The sequence below is a fragment of the Hemicordylus capensis genome, chromosome 8, assembly GCF_027244095.1.
Source record: "Hemicordylus capensis ecotype Gifberg chromosome 8, rHemCap1.1.pri, whole genome shotgun sequence".
In the NCBI taxonomy this organism is placed as follows: domain Eukaryota; kingdom Metazoa; phylum Chordata; class Lepidosauria; order Squamata; family Cordylidae; genus Hemicordylus; species Hemicordylus capensis.
Genome location: NC_069664.1, coordinates 20,878,034 through 20,897,777, shown reverse-complemented (window position 1 = coordinate 20,897,777; position 19,744 = coordinate 20,878,034). Strand labels below are relative to the sequence as shown.

Below are 19,744 nucleotides of genomic sequence, written 5' to 3'. Positions count from 1 at the left end.
AAGGGCTGGGGGGACAGTTGTGCAGGCAGGACATTCTTTCCACAAGGTGGCAAAATAATAATGTTTTGCATCTGTATAGTGCCTACCTGTTCAAAGCACTTCACATTTAACTATCTGGTTGTAAGCCTTATCAACAGCCCTATAAGCTAGGCAAGTAGTATCCCTATATTGCAGATGGGAAGCTGGAGATGAGAGAAAATGGCGTGCCTAAGGCCACCTAGTGATTTCAGGGCAGGAATGAGATTTGAACTGGGAGTGCTCTGATTCATAGCTCTGCCTCTTAGTCACCAAAGGAGAGCAGCTGGTCTTATAAGGTAAAGTGTGCCGTTGAGTCAGTGTCGACTCCTGCCAACCAGAGAGCCCTGTGGTTGTCTTTGGTAGAATCCAGGAGGCGTTTACCATTGCCATCTCCCGTGCAGTATGAGATGATGCCTTTCAGCACCTTCCTATATCACTGCTGCCCAATACAGGTCTTTCCCATAGTCTGGGAAACATAGTAGTGGGGATTCTAACCAGCAACCCTCTGGCTTGCTAGTCAAGTCATTTCCCTGCTGTGCCATTAGGTGGCTGGTCTTGTAGTAGTAAGCATGAATTGTCCCCTTTGCCCCCGTTGCATTTGAATGGGAGGTTATACTGTATGATATTCCTCTTAGGGGTGAGGCCTCTCTGGGAAGAGCATCTGCCTGCTTGCATGCAGAAGATTCCAAGTTCCCTCCCTTGCATCTCCAAGACGGGGCTGAGAGAGACTCCTGCCTGCAACCTTGGAGAAGCCGCTGCCAGTCTGTGTAGACAATACTGAACTAGATGGACCAATGTTCTGACTCAGTATATGGCAGCTTCTTTTTTTCCTTATGTTCCTCATTTATGCAAAAGGAGGGCAAGAAGCTCAAAGCTTGCCTATAAGCCAAGTCTCCTAAAACCAGAATATTGGCTCTTACTCATGATAGCAAGATAGAACTTGCACGTTGGGAAGTAGTATACTTCTGAATGTTAATGTTAGGTTCTAGGTACAAATAAGTCCTCTTGTTTGTACCTAGAATCTAACAGTCAGAAGTATACTACTTCTCATGTCTCATAAGCTTCCTGGTGGCATCTGGTAGATATTATTCAAAACAGAAGTTTGAACTAGAAAGATGTCTGATCCAATCTAGCAAGAATCAGGGGCTTAGCTATAATTGAGCAAAAGGGTTCAAAGAACACGGGCCCCCAGCTCCTGAGGGCCCTCCAGCTCCATCCATCCCTATTTTCTTCATTATCTCTCTCACTCGGGGGGGGCCGCCAGAGAGAGGGATGAACATGGGCCCCCTCTCTCCTACCTATGCCCCTGGCAAGTATCTTGTGTTCTTAATGGGGCTGTCAGTAGTGACTCAGACATGAGGAGAAGGTGTGTTCCACAGGCTCAGAGGCACTCTGCCAGCCTTCTCAAAACTATTAAGAGGCATGGCTATCTTGCTAAGGATGCTGTGGGGTCTCTACACTGAAAACAGATCCTGCACAATCCACACTCTGAAAAAGTACTCCTGCTTTGCATGGGACTGGCAGAGCTTTATAAAAGGCATCGCAGCTGAACTGGGCTGAGTACATCTCAATTCCCAGAGCCTGATGTACCTACTATTAAAACCAAGAGAAAGATTTAGATCAGATCTGACAGGAGATTAATTCTGCGTCAAGGAATGTTCGTGCTCCTCTCATAAAATATTACAGAAAAGATGGAGCTTGCGAATCCCAGTACCCTGGTGGCCACACCTGGGCAACCTTTGGTATTTAGCAATGTGAAGGGTTGGTACTGGAGTGCCACAGGCGCTGGTGCCCTCTTGATACGCCTGCAGAAACATCTTCAATACGGCACAGTAATGAGCTTTTAAATATTCCGTTGTATTAATATGCATGGCCTGTCTTGACTGGTAGACAGAGTTAAACGTGCCGGCTGAAAGCACTCCCTGTAATAATGATAAATATAATAAAATCCAAGCAAGTATGGTCAGCTCCAGAGGGTGGCAAGGTTGGACCTCTGCCAAGACACCAAGACTCACATCAGGCTCAGTTTCCCATTTGTAGCCCCCTACATGTTCTGCCTGGGTCCCATCCCCCCTCAGAAGCATCTGGTTGGTTATTGTAGAGAAACAGTATACTGAACTAGATGGGCTTCTGTGGTCTGATGCAGAAGGGCTCGTGTGCTTGCAACAGGTCAGGCAGTGTGAGAGAACTCACTGCCCATCCTTTTGTTTCCAGTGTAAGACCTCCTCCTCAAGGATTGAGACCTCCTCTCCCAAAATCCTGGAGCAAGCAATGCACTGTAAACCTAAATCCTCATGGACCATATGCAGTTTTGACTGCAAGGTGATATTTCTTTGATTTCTCCCTAGATGAATGCCTCAGTAGGATTACAGTAATCGGCCCACAGTGACTCAATGAGCTTTATAGTTCAGCTTAAAGTCCAAATTAGCTATTCTGTGTATACGAACATAAGGAGAGCCTTGCTGGGCCAGGCCCAAGGTCCACTTGGTTTTGCATGCTGTTTCTCACAGTGTCATACCAGATGCCTCTGTGAAGCGCACAGATAGGAGCTGAAGGCATGCCCTCTCTCCTGCTGTTGTCCCTCTGCAACTGGTATTCAGAGTCCTCCTGCCTCTGAACCACATATAGCCATCAGGACTAGTAACCGTTGATAGACTTGTCCTCCATGAATGTGTCAAAGCCCCACAAGCAAGAGAGGAAGACATGCCCCTTCTCATGCTCCTGTTCCCCTGCAACTGGCATTCAGAGGCCTCCTTCCTCTGAATCTAGAGACATATAGCCTCTAGCCATCTATTATATAGCCATCATATACCTATCTAGTAGCCATTGATAGACTTTTCCTCAATGAATGTCTCTAAACCCCTTTTAAAGCCATCCAAGCTGGAGGTCATCACCACATCCCATGGCAGAGAATTCCATAGACTGATCATGCATGGTGTGAAAAGGGACCTTTTGGTTCTAAATTTCCTGGAGATCAGTTTCATGGGATGATCTGTGGTTCCAGTGTTGTAAGAGAGGGCAAAGAACTTCCTCACACTGGCTACTGTTTAACAAACATGCATTGATTTTCCTAAGTCCAGCTTCAGGTCCGAAGGCTGTACCTCACCCAAGCTTTACAAGATGCTATGAGATAAGCTGCTGTCTTTTCCCAAAAGCAGTAACTAACTTTTTGTTTGCTTTCTCCTGCAGACAGTGCTCCGTGATGGCAAAAGAGAGAGCATCATGAGTACACTTTTCGTCTCCCCGTCTGACATTGAGAATGAACAGACCATCGTTTGCCGGGCCACCAACAAGGCTATTCCCAGTGGAAAGGAGACCTCCGTCACCATTGACATTCAACGTGAGTGTGTTAACCCTTTGCAGTCAGACCTTTACATCTCATCCAGGACAAATTCATGGAGGACAGGTCTATCATTGGCTACTAGACTGATGGCTGTAGGCTACCTACAGCTTCAGTAGCAGGGTGCCTCTAAATACCAGTTGCAGAGGACCAACAGCAGGAGAGAGGGCATTCTCTCACCCTTTGCCCATGGGCTTTCCCAAGGCCTCTGGTGGGCCAATGTGGGAAACAGGATGCTGGATTAGATAGGCCTTGGGCCTGATCCTGCAGGGCTTTTCTCATGTTCTTATCTATCCTGCCTTTCTTCTATTATGTAATGGCGAAGTAATATCATAGGGTTCCTAGGTGGTTTCCCATCCAGGCAGTGACCAAATCCAGTGCTGCTTAGTTTCAGTGACGTTGCTGCATCATGTGCCTTCAAACTATGCTCTATATGACAAACATATAAAATTCATATTGTCTGGGATAAACCAAATGAAGGTAGATGATATAAACAGGAGCGTTCTTGTGGCCCTGATGAGAAATAAATTCAGTATTTGCCTCGTGTAAGATGCATTCTCTAGTAAGCATGTACAATGTACTTTGGAATCCAAGAAAGCAGATTGGCTATTCATTGTTTCATCTACTCAGAGTGATGTCCTCATATTACTGTAGGCATCCTTCCTTACACAGGAAAGAATGCCAGTGCACAAGTCTTAGAGGCATCAATAGTGCACGTAGGACCTTGAAAAATTCATGTGGATTCTGTTTGTTTTGGAGGAGTTGAGAAAGTGCTGTGGTCAGAGGGATGATCTTCAGAAATTATTTTAGTAGCAGCATTTTCAATTTTTTTATTTTTTAAAATGTTTTTAGTGAGGCAATCTTCCACTGGTCAGACATCAAGGCTGGAGAAGAGTGTTCACAGCAGCCATCAGAATGCAAGGCAGTCCTGGTCTTGATGATTTAGCTTTCTGAATGACTTGCGGTTATTGCCAGATGAATTGACAAGATTCAGGAATAGCCTGAAAATGAAGGTCTGGAGAGAGAAGTGAGGGGCAAAGGTGAAGATACGCTGCTGAGTTTACAAATCTTGATGGCATTGTTGTCCATGGTGATTGAAGTGAGGGAAACTTACAGAGAGGGGTTAAGGATGTAATTTAGCTGGATTGCACTTAAATTGCTGACAGGATGTTGCATGTCCTGTTCAGAGAGATGCAACAGATCTTACGAGTGGTTAGAAAGAAAAGGCGCATGGGAAAAGCAAAGCAAATCTCGGAATTATCGATACGGGGAGACCATAGATGCATTATTGAATGCCAAGTTCTGAATGAGAAAGTGTAAGTAAGTAAAGTGTACCGTCAAGTCAATTTCAACTTCTGGCGCCCACAGAGCCCTGTGATTTTCTTTGGTAGAATACAGGAGGGATTTACCATTACCTCCTCCCATGCAAAATGAGATGATGCCTTTCAGCATCTTCCTATATCGCTGATGCCCAATATAGTACCAGCGGGGATTAGAGGAATTTTAAAAGGTAGACAAGTTCTCAGCCCTAATAATTAACATATCATAACCTGAAGGTGGAGTGTTGTGAGAAAATAGACTATTTCATAGACCCAGGTTTTAATGCCTACTGCATTAATAAGGCTCCTACAGTGACGGGCCTGGCTCTGAACGGCATCGCAGGACTCATATAGGATACTTTCAGAAAGTCTATCTTATCTCGTAATATCGACAAGTATCTTGGGAGGGATTTGGAATTTATATTTGAGCCGGTGTCTTGGAGGCCCTTTCCACAATGGACTGGCTCAGATGTCATGCAAAATCTTGGATAAAGCCAGGCTTTGTGCAACATCTCTGGGCTTCGGGAGCATGCCCTTCTCCCTTGAATCCCTAAACAAACATCTAATTAATGCCAGCCGCCCCCAGCGATTCCCCCACAGCCTGAGCACTTACCTGACGGTGCGGGGATGAAGGGGGAAACTTCACCACTCGTGCACCAACTGGGTGCCAGCAGGACCCTGCTTCATCTGACGGGAAGAGCCAGGAGGCCCAAGAGCCAGCCACTTAGGGCTGGACCGGCATGGCCAGATGAACTGTCACCGGATGGCAACATGGGGAAGGCTGCCCCCACCCCCTCCCTACGGTGTAGCATGACAGCATTGGAGACAAGGGCAGTGCTCAGGCATGCAACTGCACTGCAGGCAGCAGAACAGGCAAGACAAGCAGCAGCTGGGTCGACTGGGGCAGAGTGAGTAGAGATTCCCGGGGAGGAGTGACTCTCTCACTGACAAATGGAGGAAGAACAGCATGTATGATAACTCCCTACTCACCCCTACTGAGGTCGCAATAGCCCTTAAAGGGAGGAGGCTCAAACAGGGGAACTCAACAGCTTTCACAGGATGCTGTGATATCCAGCACTTCCTTTCTAGGTTAAAATAAGCAGAGTTTGGTTGTGTCACCTGAACTGATCCATCTCAGCTTCTTCTAACCTATTCGCTTCAGATAACCCGAGATTTGTACCCAAGGACTGAAGTGAGTCACAGATCTTGAGTTATCTGAAACAAATAGCTTAGAACGAGACAAGTTTGGTCGGTAGGATGACACAACCAAACACAGCCTATTTTAACCTAGAAAGGAAGTAGACATTCACACGGGAATAGGAGTGGGGAGCACATGCTCCCAAAGCCAACGGATGTTGCAGAGTCCTGCTTTATCTGAGGTTCTGTGTGGCATCTGAATCAGCCCACTGAAATACTGTATATGCCATTTTCCCCATGCACATTACAAGTCCCGTGCATATGCAACACAGTTCAAGGTCATGGTCTCTATCCTACTTGTCTCGACAAAGGCATCGCTGGAACCCAGAGATAGAAAGTGGGATCTTGTGGAGATGATGTTGACAACACAGCTGGATTAGCACTGGCATATACTGGGCCACTGTACTATCATTTTTAGGCCCCTATCCTAAATCGTTCATTCAAAAACAATTACATCGCCAGCCATAACTTTTGCAAAACAACAACAACCAAACATGTTTGTAATGCATAGGGCTGTGAACCATGAAGTCTCAGAACTTCCAAATCTCAGTCATTGGTGCTCAACACAATTTTGTCCCTCTCCTGTTACTGTTATATATCGCTCCAAGCTTCCACTGTCCATCTGACCCAAACATCTATGCACGTCCTTCCTACTCTCAGCACAACAGTCTTTTTGTTCAATGTCATTTGTCTTCTTTCTAGAATGTGACAAGAAGGTCCTTCAATCAGTCAACACTCCCTGAACTAGAATCTGACATCTGAGTTGAGCTTGTGCATTGGTACAGTTCCCTAAGTATTACTGCCCTAGTGTCCTAATCAAGCTTATTTAAGTCCTCGTCAAGGCAGGAAATAGAATCCCATAATTCAGGGTTTCTTAACCTTGGGCCCCCAGATGTTGTTGGACTACCACTCCCAGAATCCCCAGCCACAAAGGCCATGTCTAGTGATTCTGGGAGCTGCAGTCCAACAACATCTGGGGGCCCAAGGTTAAGAAACCCCGCCATAATTCAAACAAAAGGTTGGGATTTTTCAGGGTTCCCCTAGATTTAGCCGAAACACCCTAATCAGTGGCAAACTCCCACTTTTATTTCCCCACATTAACAGTAAGTTAGTATATCATCTCCAAATAAATTGACATTGCCTCTGGTATACCTTTATCTCCAATTTTCTACATGTCTAAAAGCAGGAGCTGCCCTTTCATGAGGCAAGATGAGGTGGTTGCCTCTGGCTCCAGATTACAGTATTTGGCTGGGCAACAGAATACTCTCTGCAGCTCTTTGAGACCAATCTGGCTTGTGCAAGCTTTGCAAGGAGTGCTTCTTCTCATGATGCTTACGTGAGGAGAGGAGAGGAGAGGAGGCTGCTGGCAACCTTTTCTCCTCTAGAGCATCCTAAGGACCTCCTCCCCTCCTCTGTGTCCAGCCCTTGCAACTCTAAGCTTGCAAATGTTGATTTTGAAAGGAGACTGGTTCTCACTAGGGGCATGGTGCAAGGCAAGCATCTGGGACCTCACCTCAGACACCACAAATCTTTGGGCCACTGCTGTCTGGAAGCACCTGTTGCCTTGCCTATATACCTTTTCTGGCCTCATCTGGCTTCCTGGAGCATTGTGTTGAATGAATATTAAATGCAAGTTAGCCTAAACCTCCCTTTCTAAAGCGGAAGCCTGAGGAACCCTGTCAGACACACACGCCTCCTTCCTTCCATGTTTTTGCTGTTTACTGCTGTCAGACTTGTCCTGACCCCTCCTCCCTCTCACAGCCCATCTTCAGCTGCATTTGCAAATTCCTGCATCTGTATTTACCAACAATTTGCAATTGCAGGGCATTCAGTATTAGCATGCCAGCTGCTTTCCTGATTCCAATTAAAAACTGGCTGAGCAAATTCGAGTGCAGAGGAAAATTCACCACTTAAATAAATAAAACTTCCAACTATCCTGCCGGAAGATTAACAGGCTCTCGCATTGTTCCTTAGCATGTCCTGGCAGAACTGGCAAGATAAAATGAGATAATGGTATGGGTTATTTCACAGCCGGCAAACAGTTACAGCAGCTTCAGACAAGGGGAGAAAACAACAACACAGAACTGGAGGCATCATTATGGCATGCTGTACAGTATAAGGCCAACAACGTAAGCTGAATCTCCAAACGCAGCGGATTCCAATTCAAAAGGGAGATATTCAATAAAGACCAATTTCTACTCCAAACCATTAAGCAGCCCATGCTGTGAAAGAAATAATAATATCCTATCCAGCTATTAAAAGAATTTTGCTTTTAATGGCTTCTAATGGGGTTATCAGTTTAGCAACAGTGTATGGTTGATGGAGGGGGTATAATAATGGCAGAATGGATTCATCAGTCTGCAACAGAAAAAAGGGGTTTTTTTAACAGGAGAGGTTCACCTCTAGGTGGGAGCTTTGCATCAGCACCATGGACAGGGACAGGGTTCCCTTTTGTCCCTTGTTCTCTATGGACCAGTTCACATTTAAGGGCTCTATGTAAGCACCTTAGAAGTGAGCAGAAGCTGCTGATGGACTCACAGCTGTATTCCACTCAGGCAGAGATGCTGTTTGTGATAACATGTGGCTCCATATGTACTCAGCCACTGTAACCTGTGCCAATTGGCAGGCTCAGAAGTCACTTCGGAGCACCTTCTTGACTTCCTCTGGCCCCTGCTTCCGGTTGAAAGTAACATAAGAATCTCTTGCTGCTTCTGACCTGGCAGGTGCCCACCCAATGTGAAAGGAGAGGATGCCTCCAAAGCCAAATAAGAAGCAAGGTTTGATGTGCTGTGTTTTGGGTTTGGGAAGTCTATCTGTGAAGCAGCACTGCCCAGGCCAAAAGGAGCATGTAAGAAATCTACACACTGGGAGAACCCCTCTCAAGGTGAAGCGGAAAGAGGCCCCCAAGAGGTTTCAGAGTTTCTGGATCAGAAGCCATGCTTCGTGCTGCTTTCTATTAGAGAGTGTTCCCAAATAAAGAACAGTCAGGCACTGGATGGGCAGGCACCTCTCCAAACATAAAAGAGGATCATACTTCATCCGTCTCCCATGACATCATGGCAATTGAGGGTCCTCTGACTCTTGAGCAGTTTAGTGGGGTAATCCATGAGCCAGTCTCAAACTTTACTTTACCATCTCTGGGGACAAATGCTCATAGTGGTTTTTTGCAATTTCTAGCTGGGACCCGCTAGAGATGGAAAATAGGTGATAGCATAGTTGTACTTACATTTTTTTGGTGTTATTCACTCTTCTTTGTCTCTACCCACCAACGATTGGGGTAAAATTGTAGTCATTTTTGCACAGAGGAAAGGGTTAGGATAGCAATGAGCAAATCGTTGTACTCGCTCCATGGAGTAATCTTTGGAGAACATTCCTGCCAATTTTCATGTCCATTCCTCTGACAACATCAATAAAAAATTTATAGTAGTTCTTGTGTTTTTAAAACATTGGCCTGCAGTGGCCAAATTTGCAATGGTCACTGCAGGCCTGATGGTCAGGACAATAAAAGCATGACAACATACTGAAAGCTGTAAGTATTGCAACATTATCACCTATTTTCCATCTCTAAGGGTGTAATAGACACCTTCAGTGGTGCAGCAGGGAAATGCTGGACTAACAAGCAGAAGGTTGCTGGTTAGAATCCTTGCTGGTATGTTTTCCAGACTATGGGGAACACCTATATCGGGCAGGAGCGATATAGGAAGCTGCTGGAAGGCATCATATCACACTGTGTGGAAGGAGGCAATGCTAAACCCCTCCTGTATTCTACCAAAAGAAAACCACAGGGCTCTGTGGGTGCCAGGAGTTGAAATCCACTTGATGGCACACTTTACCTTACCATTAAGGGTGTAGTAGTCCTTGTCACAAACCACAATGAGCATTTGTCCCCCTGATGGTATCGACCACCCCAACTGGCTCATGTACTGGTCCAGCTGGCTGGCTGATGCAAAGAATTGGCCTTCACTGTTTTAGTCCTGTGGGAAAGAGAGTGGTACGCGTGCTCTGATTTCAACTGTGTGTGCAGCATCAAATGTCAGCCGTCTCAGTATGAAAGATGTAGCCTTTAAGATTAAATAGCACAGGGAATGAGTTCATTCCGTGAACTGACAGCCCAATAAGTGATTTAGCAGAAATAATGTTTTTACTACTTGAAAGGATATCAGAAATACCCACACTCAACAAGAAGTGATCCTCTGTTTTCTGGAGCCCACTAGCAGGATGAAGAAAGGGAAACCTTACTTTATCTTATCAGAATTGGGGAGGGAGGTACCTAACATGGAGGGCTCATTGCAGCTCATGAACCAGGCTCCAAAACTCAGTCCAAATCTGTATGTAAACTGCAGAAACAATCCATCCTCCCCTCTCCATCTCCAAAAAAGAGACCCAAGGTTTGTAACAGAGACACTAAGCAACTCCAGCTGGAACATCTGTTCAAAGTGATTTCCGTTCCACCAGTCACATCAAAGGGAGCCTCCTGTGAGTTATGTGCCGAACATCACAAGTGGGATTAAAATCATGTTTAATAGTTTGATATGCCATAAACTATTTATACTGCCAGAGCCCAGTGGCTATATGGAAATTCACATCCTGCGAGCCAGGAAGGAGCAGAGTGAGGTTACTGCCTCTCCAGACTCTTCTGCCAGCATTCACAGATTTCTCCTGCTCTGTTAGTAACACTTCCATGTTTTCTTCACAACTATGGCTTGTTTTCAAAAAGCAAGAGAGGGTGAGAAATGTGAAAGGGTTGTGGGTGTTGGAGGTGCGGGTGAAGGCACTAGTGAGCGATAGGGCGGGAATGGGAGCTTGGCACCGAGACCTTTGCTTTGCAATAATATATCTGGCAATGTTTTGAAATCATGCCAGTTTGGGGGATTGTGGTTATCATGGCCATTACACAAAGGGAACTAGGTTGCAGCTGCAAGGCCCAATGTCAGGGCTGGAGGCTGGCCGGGCGGGTGCAGGAAAGGAAGACCAGCTGCCAGAAGAATGCCTGAGATCTTGTGAGTGCTTAAGATATTGTGGGGTGGGATTGCAGCCTCTCAGGAAACTTGTGGGGCCTGCCAGGGGTTATCTAGGAGCCGGGCCAATGATGAGGAGGGCACAGAACAAGAGCCCAGTTTGCAGGGCACTGCAAAAAGTGCCCAGGTTAGAGCAGAGAGAAGGTGGTGAATTGCTGCAGAGCCTAGGGAGATAGGGAAGATGGGGGTGCTGAGAACTGCCCCCCATTTTTTGCATCCTCTTTCCCCTGCTGAGGCTGAGGCCCACACTGTCCCCATGGAAGGCCCAAGTCAGGCATCAGAGCTGGTCTTGTGGCAGCAAGCATGACTTGTCCCCTTTGCTAAGCAGGGTCTATGCTGGTTTGCATTTGAATGGGAGACTACCTGTGTGAGTCCTGTAAGATATTCCCCTGAGGGGATGGAGCCGCTCTGGGAAGAGCAGCTATGTGCTTGCATGCAGAAAATTCCAGGTCCCCTTCCTGGCAGCATCTCCAAAACAGGGCTGAGAGAAACTCCTTCCTGCAACCTTGGAAAAGCCGCTGCCAGTCTGTGTAGACAATACTGAGCTAGATGTAATGTAACCGATTGTCTGACACGGTATATGGCAGCTTCCTGTGTTCCTAGGCATCATGGGGACTTGGGTGCCTTTGGTGTCATGTGATGGACCAGTTTTTGCTTGAGATGCTGGTGAAGTTCACTAGCGATGTGGATGGAGTTTCTAGTCTCTGCTTCAGAAATGAGCTTCGTTAGCTTCCACCAGCAAGAGTCACTGATATGGCCATTGAATTCAATAGGGAGATTCAAATGGGCAGAAAATGCCTGGTGTGGGCCACTGGGACTCCTCTTGCCCCAAGGGTCTTCAGTGTGTGGGGGGAGAGTAGGGTTCCACCAGCACATCCAATCCTTAGCCTGAGAGCTGTCGTTTGCTTCTGAGATCCATAGCACCTTGCAATCTTTTATGATACTTGACTGCAAAAACAGGCTTGGGGGGTTGAGGGGCAAGATTTGGATTGGCTCAGAAATACGCTGAACGGTTTCCAGATTTTGAGTGGAAGTCTTTCAGCTTATTTCTGAGTCAAGCTATGCAAACCATGGAGAGTTTGCTCACCACTGCTGCCCAGCATTACTGACTGGGGGACAGTAGGGCGCGTGTGATCTCTCCGTGTGCTGGGAAAAGAAATTAAGTAGGAAAAATACTCCTCTGAGCCCAAAGGAGGTTGCCCACTGATGCACGATCTGTTGCTGCTTTCCAATCAAACTTCAGTGACCAGGTAATTCTGCTGTGCCTTTAGATTGGGTATAACTGGATTGTTCATTCCTAGTGCATCAGGAATTCCTACCTTCTTTCAGGGGGCACACACACCCAGAATACAAACTCTCACAGGAGCTTACTCTTTCACAAGCTAGAAGTTGACCTTTGAGGTTTATTAACCAAACTAGATCTTACAACTACTGGAGCCTACGTGTTTGGTCGCCTCCTCATGTCAATAGAATGTGTGGGAGCCTCCCAAATTAATTCTAGACCCCACAGTCAAGGGAAGGGGTCTTTAATCATTTGCTGCCATTGTGGTTTGCTCCAGATCATAGGCCCCTGCAGTTGCTACTTGCCTCAGGGAAATTAGCCCCATTTTTGTTCCCATGAGTGCAAATTTAATTCAGTAAAAGAGTGTCCCCCCAGAATCAATAATAATAAAATGTACAGAACACTTTCAAGCATTCAGAGTTGCATATATTGCAGTGGCAGCTGATGCAGGCACCACCGGTGGGGGCGGGGGAGGGACCTTTAAGTGTAAATTAGAAGGTGCTTACATCCCCTAACGCAGGCCTGGCCCTGCTCAACAGGCCCCCCAGATGTTTTTAGACTACAACTCCCATAATTCCCAGCCACTGTAGCCAATAGCCAGGGATTATGGGAGTTGTAGGCCAACATCTGCAGGAGGGCCGAAGTTGAGCAGGCCTGCCCTAACGCCACACCTCCCATACCACCATACCACTACCCCAGCAGCAGCACACCACCCAGCACGTGCTGTGGCAGAGGATCGGCTCTCCCATTCAGCTGGTGGAGACCATTTGCCTGGCCTGCAAATGGCCTCCATGTATGTGTGGACACCAGCAGAGTGGCGGAGCAGGTGCTGGGTGCCGCACCACTCCTAGGAAGAGCTTTCAGGTGCGGCAGTATGGGAGGTAAGCACCTACTAATTTATGCTTAAAGGTGCCTCCTGCCGCCCCCGTCCCCAGTGGCACCCACACCAGCCCCCACTGATACATTGTCTCCTTGAAACCCTCACGACAGCCCTGTGATGTAAATATTATTATTCCCATATTTTAGATCAGGGTTAGGCAACCTTGACTCTCCAGCTGTTGCTGAACTACAACTCCCATCATCCCCAGCTGCAATAAATTGCTGAAGATGGAGGGCTGAGAGGGAGGGAGTTGCCTAAGACCATGTAGTGAGTTCATGACAGTGGCAAGATCTGGACCAGGAGCTTCCTGATCAGGGGCGTAACTATAATAGGGCCAGGGGAGACAGTTGTCTGGTGGCCCACTGCCTTGGGGGGCCCCCAGAGGCAAGTCACATGACTGACGCCCCCAGCTGCACACTTGCCCGGGCTGCCTTCAGCTGTATTCGTCCTCCAAAATTGATGTGAGTGTGAAGGTCTTTCTCGAGTACCATTAAATGACTTGCTTCCTCCACAATTTACAAAACCTTTAAAAAAATAATTTAGGATGATGTTCTATGGTGGCGCATGCTCACACACAACACACAACACACACACACACACACACACACACACACACACACTCATATATATATATACACGCCACAATAGAACATCATCCTAAATTATTTTAAGTGTGTGTGTATGTGTATGTATAGTGGGGGCCCATTTTAAAATCTTGTCTCTGGGCCCGCTATAACCTTGCTTTGTCCCTGTTCCTGATTTAGTAGCTCAAGGCCAAGTGACATGGTGTTATGAACACAGAACAGCCTTAGTTTGCCTTTGGTCCAGGGGTTTGACTACAGCTCCCGTCATCCCTAGCCACAGCGACCAAAGGCCCCCATGAATCAGGCCTTTGGGTCAGGGATAGGGGGCTTCAACCCTACCCCCTGCTACTGTCCCTATGTTCAGGGAGCCCAATCTGGCTGCAGTTTACCTTGGGGGAAAGCTCCCATGTGTGCTCCTGACACGCTTTTCCAGCATAAATGGCATCCAGATCAGGAGCCTGTGGATCAGGACCACAGGTGATGCTAGGGGATTTTTCACCTTACTTTTTGGAGGGTTCCTGACTTCGCTGCTGCTGGCTACAGAAAAACTCAGCCCGTTGGGGCTGGGTCCATTAGCCACTGCATTACGCCACCTCTCTCTGCAAGATAACAGTACCAGAAATCGTGGGTAGTCCAGCTCATGCTGTGCAACACTTGGCCAACCAGCTCATGCATTATTTGCAAGTGACCCACTAAAGAGGCTGAGCCAGGAAGCCCTGATCATTCAAATTAATTACAAAAAGCCAAGCAAGAATTATCAGTTGTAACCAAGTAGAATTACATTACACTGAATGATCATTTATGTAAATGTTACTTGATTTCTGGTGGGGAATCTCTGGCAGGCTGTTACCAGATCATTAGAAAGCACAATTGCATTTGCAAAGGAAAGATCAAAGGCTTTCATTCATTCTTATTGCTAATCTACTTTTAGTGGGGGGACTTTGAAGAGCAAGAAAGAGCCTGCTCTCTCTTCATATACAGAGATCCTTCTGCAAATCCTATGCACAGCCACTAAACTATCAAACAATGGGGAAGCTACTAAAGAGAAGTGTGATTCATACTTAACAAAGGAAGGTGATTAGCTGTTGTTGTCTAACAATGGGAAAGTGTCAGGATGCCTGCAAATGAATTAGGAACAAGCTATATATCTTGGGGCTGTTATGGGAGTGCATCTCATTTATATTCCAACCTGCGCCTCTCTTTATTGTCATTTGGATTGCATGTTTTAAAATGAGATTAGGGTAAATTGAAAATACCTATAATTTCTCTTCATAATTTCCCAGCCAAAAGGCAGGTGGCTGCACTCCCAGCAACGCGGGAATCTGGCTGGGTAAAGCCGCTGTAATGAAGTTGGAGGCCAGCAAATGCATGCCCTCCTGCAGGGATTCTCAGACTCGGATCCCCGGTTGTGGTGAGACTCCAGCTTTCATAATCTCCAGCCACAATCGTCAAAGGCGATTGTGTCTGAGGATTATGGGAGTTGAAGTCCAGCAACCTTGCAAGCCCTACAGCAAGCAGCATGGCCCATCAGGGATTCATTCCCTCCGGTGTTCCCTCCAAGGCATGGACACGTGCACGCACACTCAAGCTTTTTAATGTCTGCTGAGTTAGTTTTAGATCCCGCTCAGCTTGAATCAGGAAAACCCCATTCCAAATGCACGTGTGCACATACTGCGGTGATTCTCACGATTGCCAAAAGGTGGGCTAAGGGAGCCTAGCCTGCCTTTTGGCCAGCGTGAGATCCACCAGGCTCACAGGAGAGCCCGGTGTCCTCCATGCGGGCAACTCACTTAACTAGCCCTCTCCTTAGAGGAGATTAGTGGAGCAAGCTAACCCCAGCTTTTCGATTATGTGTTGCCATGGCACAGCTCCATGCTGCAGCAACACACGAGGAGACCCCCTCCGGGAGGCTGAAACAAGCCTCCCAGCCCTCGGGGTCTCTCAAGGATGCCCCAGGAGCTCGTGCAGGGCATCCTGGAACTTCTGGGGGCCATGCAAGCCCTGATCCCTGCAGCCCCTGCCGGCTCCATGACAGAGCCGGCAGTCATGTGGGCGGCCAATCTGGCCGCCAAGGGCTGCAACTTGGATCGTCTGCAGGAAGAGTAGGCCAAGCCCGCTCTCCCCGCATAACCCCCTCCGGCTAGTCTCACCGATCTTGAGACTTGCCTCACTATCTTGATACTGCTGCTCAGAACAAAATGCATTCTGTGCACAGATGAAAAAAACTAGAGGGAACACTGATTCCCTCCATTCCAGCCAGCTTCTTACTGGAGCCAAATGCCATCAACCATAGCTTCATTCCCCACCTTTACATAAGAACAGCCGTGCTGAATCAGGCCCAATGCCTATCTAGGCCGGCATCACACAGGGGCCCACCAGATGCCTCTGGGGAGCCCACGGGCAAGAGGTATGTGCATGCCCTCTCTCCTGCTGTTGCTCCTCTGCAATTGGTATTGAAAGCACCATGCCTCTGAGGCTGGAGGTGGCCTGTAGCCACCAGACTAGTAGCCATTGATAGACCTGTCATCCATGAATTTGTCTTAAGTCCCTTTTAAAGCCATCACCACATCCCATGGCAAAGAATTTAATAGATTAATTGTGCTCTCTGTGCAAAAGTACTGCCTCTTGTTGGTCCTAAATTTCCCAACTTTCATCTTCATGGATGACCCCAGGTTCTAGTGTTGTGAGAGAGGGAGAAAAATTCACCTCTGTCCACTCTCTCTACTCATTGTATACAGCTCAATCATGTATCCCCTTAGGGACCTCTTTTCCAAACTAAAGAGTCCCAGATGCTGTAGCCTTGCATCAAAGCCCTAACTGGTCTGGGAAGGACCTGAGATGTCAGGAATTTCCTCTTCCCACATTAACCTATCCAGCTTCTGAGGCCTTCCTTGTACTCCCTCCACCAACAAAGATTTGGTTGGTTGGGAACAAGGAACATAGGAAGCTGCCTTAAGAAGTCAGACCCTTGGTTCATCTAGCTCAGTTCATCTGTCTATACTGACTGGCCAAGATTTCAGGCATGGGTGTTTCCTAACCCTACTTGGAGATGCCAGGAATTAAACCTTGGATCTTCTGCAAAGCAGATGATCTACCATTGAGCTATGGTCCCATCCCAAGAAAGAGGGTCTTTTCCATTTCGGCATTGTAGAGATGTTACATATTCTTATAGAGCTTCTCAAACCTGGCCCCCAGAAGTCTTTGGACTACAACTCCAATAACCTCCAGCCACAATGACCATTGTGAATGCATCCTGGGGATCAGCTCACCCCCTCTAAATAGTTACTTGACAGCAGTAGCCTTCCAAGGGCATAGCCACCATTGGACAAGGGGGGATGAACATCCCTAAACAATCGGGATCTGGGGGGCTGCCACAGCACCCCCTTGCCCCTCCCCAGGGCACCCGCTTGCCCTCTCCTCCTGCTCCCAGCCAGTGAATGGAGCACTCGTCAGCTGGGAGCACGAGGCGCACCCCTCTCCTGCCCAGCCAGTGTTTCATTCAAGCGCAGCCTGGGAGTTCCTTTCTCTGCCTTCTGAGGGGGCGTGTTTAAGGGTGTGCACTAGCGTGCATGTCCACCAATTTGCAGTGGGGATGGGGGCCACCAGCTTGGGCTTGTCTCCCCATGAGCTTCCTACACCCCTGCTTTGTTTGCTAATGGTCCTACTGCTATAGCATACATATAATAATTAACTGAGTCCTGCATTTCCCATTTCTGCTCAGCAACAATTTTCAAGAGGCCTTTTGGTCATTGCTGCAGCTATGATTTCAACAACACACATCAGATTTGCTACCAATGAGGCCAGGTGCTGGAGGAACAAATGAAAAAGATTGTCTCCCTGTTCCTTCTGTTTGGGTGAAGAGTTGACTTTTCGCTGCAGGAAGACAGGTGGACCATGAAAAATTTACCACCTATGAGTGACATGCAGGAGACTCAAGCAGTTGGCTGCCTTCTACCATCCACCATCTTTTTCTCCACTCACACCTTCCAGAGATCCACACTGCCTTTAGGGATGATGATTCCACATCACACTGGGGGCTGATGAGTCTGTCCAATCGTCTGGTTAATATTCATGAGAAGCAGATGACAGATTGGACATCTAGAAATGCTTTTTCTCCATCTGCCCAGTAGATGTAGACAGGATGCTTGCCTCATTCTCAACTAGGCAGAGTTACAGAGACCCTGGCGAACAGAACAGTAATCATCAGCAAGGCATAGCAAAGCCACCCAAGCGGTCCCAGAGAACTTTTGGTTTTCAGCTCAATCTTATCATTAGGAACATAGGAAGCTGCCATATCCTGAGTCAGACCATTGGTCTATCTAACTCAGAATTGTCTTCACAGACTGGCAGCGGCTCCTCCAAGGTTGCAGGCAGGAATCTCTCTCAGCCCTATCTTGGAGATGTTGCCAGGGAGGGAACTTGGAACCTTCTGCTCTTCCCAGAGCGGCTCCATTCCCTAAAGGGAATATCTTACAGTGCTCACACTTTTAGTCTCCCATTTGTATGCAACCAGGGCAGACCCTACTTAGCTAAGGGGACAAGTCATGCTTGCTGCCACAAGACTAGCTCTATGCTATGCTATGCTATGCTTAATTGTTTATCAGCCACCCATGTAGATCCTTTTGTCTTCTTTTTCTTCCCTCTCTTCTGTTTTGCCTTTCCTTCTTTTTGTGTCAATTGTACCCTAGATACTTATCATAGGGGAGGGAGAGAGAGAAGGTAAAAAGGAGTCTTAAAAGCTGCAAGGCCCATGACACCAATAAGGACTTGGCAGAGATGTTTAGACTGATGAAGAGAATAAATGCCACTTTCAAATTAGCAGATGCCCCCGAAACCATTACACAGTGCAGTGTTAAATGGGATCAGTTCAAAGCAGCGAATTTCATTTTGTTAAATGGGATTTACAGCCACTCTCTATTTTCATGTGCCACGTTACATGCACATTAAATACAGGGTGGTTTAGGGATCTCCTTCTGGTGGGAGAGGATTATTAAACCCAAGAGACGGCAGAGAACAGAATGGGCAATCTTGACTTGGAAATAATAATAATTATTATTATTATTTTTACATTTATATCCCACTCTTCCTCCAAGGAGCCCAGAATGGTATACTACATACTTAAGTTTCTCCTGACAACCACCCTGTGAAGTAGGTTTAGTCTGAGAGAGAAGTGACTGGCCCAGAGTCACCCAGCTAGAATCATGGCTGAATGGGGATTTGAACTCGGGTCTTCCTGGTCATAGTCCAGCACTCTAACCACTACACCACGCTGGCTCTCTGACTTCTCCCTTGCTAACATGCATGTTAAAACATGGGTAAGGTAGCCTTAAGCCACCTAATGGCACAGTGGGGAAATGGCTTGACTACCAAGCCAGAGGTTGCCGGTTCGAATCCCCGCTGGTATGTCCCCCAGACTATGGGAAACACCTGTATCGGGCAGCAGCAATATAGGAAGATGCTGAAAGGCATCGTCTCACACTGTGTGGGAGAAGGCAATGGTAAACCCCTCCTGTATTCTACCACAGACAACCACAGGGCTCTGTGGTCATCAGTCATTGACACCAACTCGACGGCACACTTTAAGGTCGCCTTGCCCTTGGAAAGCAAGAGAGGCCTTTCAAGGGTTCAGTTTCGATAGCTAAGGGGGTGGGTGAGTACATGATTCAGCACATACATATTTATCACTTGATAACTGCAGCAGCAAGTAATTGTTTGCATGTGTGAAGCGGCCATTGCAGATCAAACACTTGGAAGCAAAATTTTCATATCAGCTTTCAATGCAGGTGGTTCATAAGTTCAGCTGCAGGTGATTGAGAGATGAATCGTAACTGATGTAAGTTGACATGGAATCTACCCAGGCACAATCAGCTTGACATTGTCACCTTGTTTCCCCTTCCGGAGCTGCAATCACAATATGTGCTGGGATTTTGCTTTACCTCTTTTTCATTTCTTTCAAGTGGGTAGATACAGATGGTAAGGAATGGTATTGTCAGGTAAATGCAAAAGATTGGGAAGAGGCTAGATCAAGGGACCTCAAGGGTTGGAGCTGGGACTTCATAATTAATCTATGGCTTTCTCTGCCATGGGATTTGGTGACCAGCTTGAA

At 47.1% G+C, this 19,744-nt stretch overlaps 1 protein-coding gene across 4 annotated transcripts in view; it reads left to right on the top strand.

Annotated features, from left to right (window-relative positions):
• KIRREL3 (kirre like nephrin family adhesion molecule 3) overlaps positions 1-19,744 on the top strand; it is a 780,338-nt gene that overhangs the window by 583,108 nt on the left and 177,486 nt on the right. For all 4 annotated transcript variants that reach the window (XM_053269220.1, XM_053269217.1, XM_053269218.1 and 1 more), the window contains one exon: positions 3,208-3,358. In XM_053269220.1, coding sequence (XP_053125195.1) covers positions 3,208-3,358 — 151 coding nt within the window. The remainder of the gene's footprint in view (positions 1-3,207; positions 3,359-19,744) is intronic.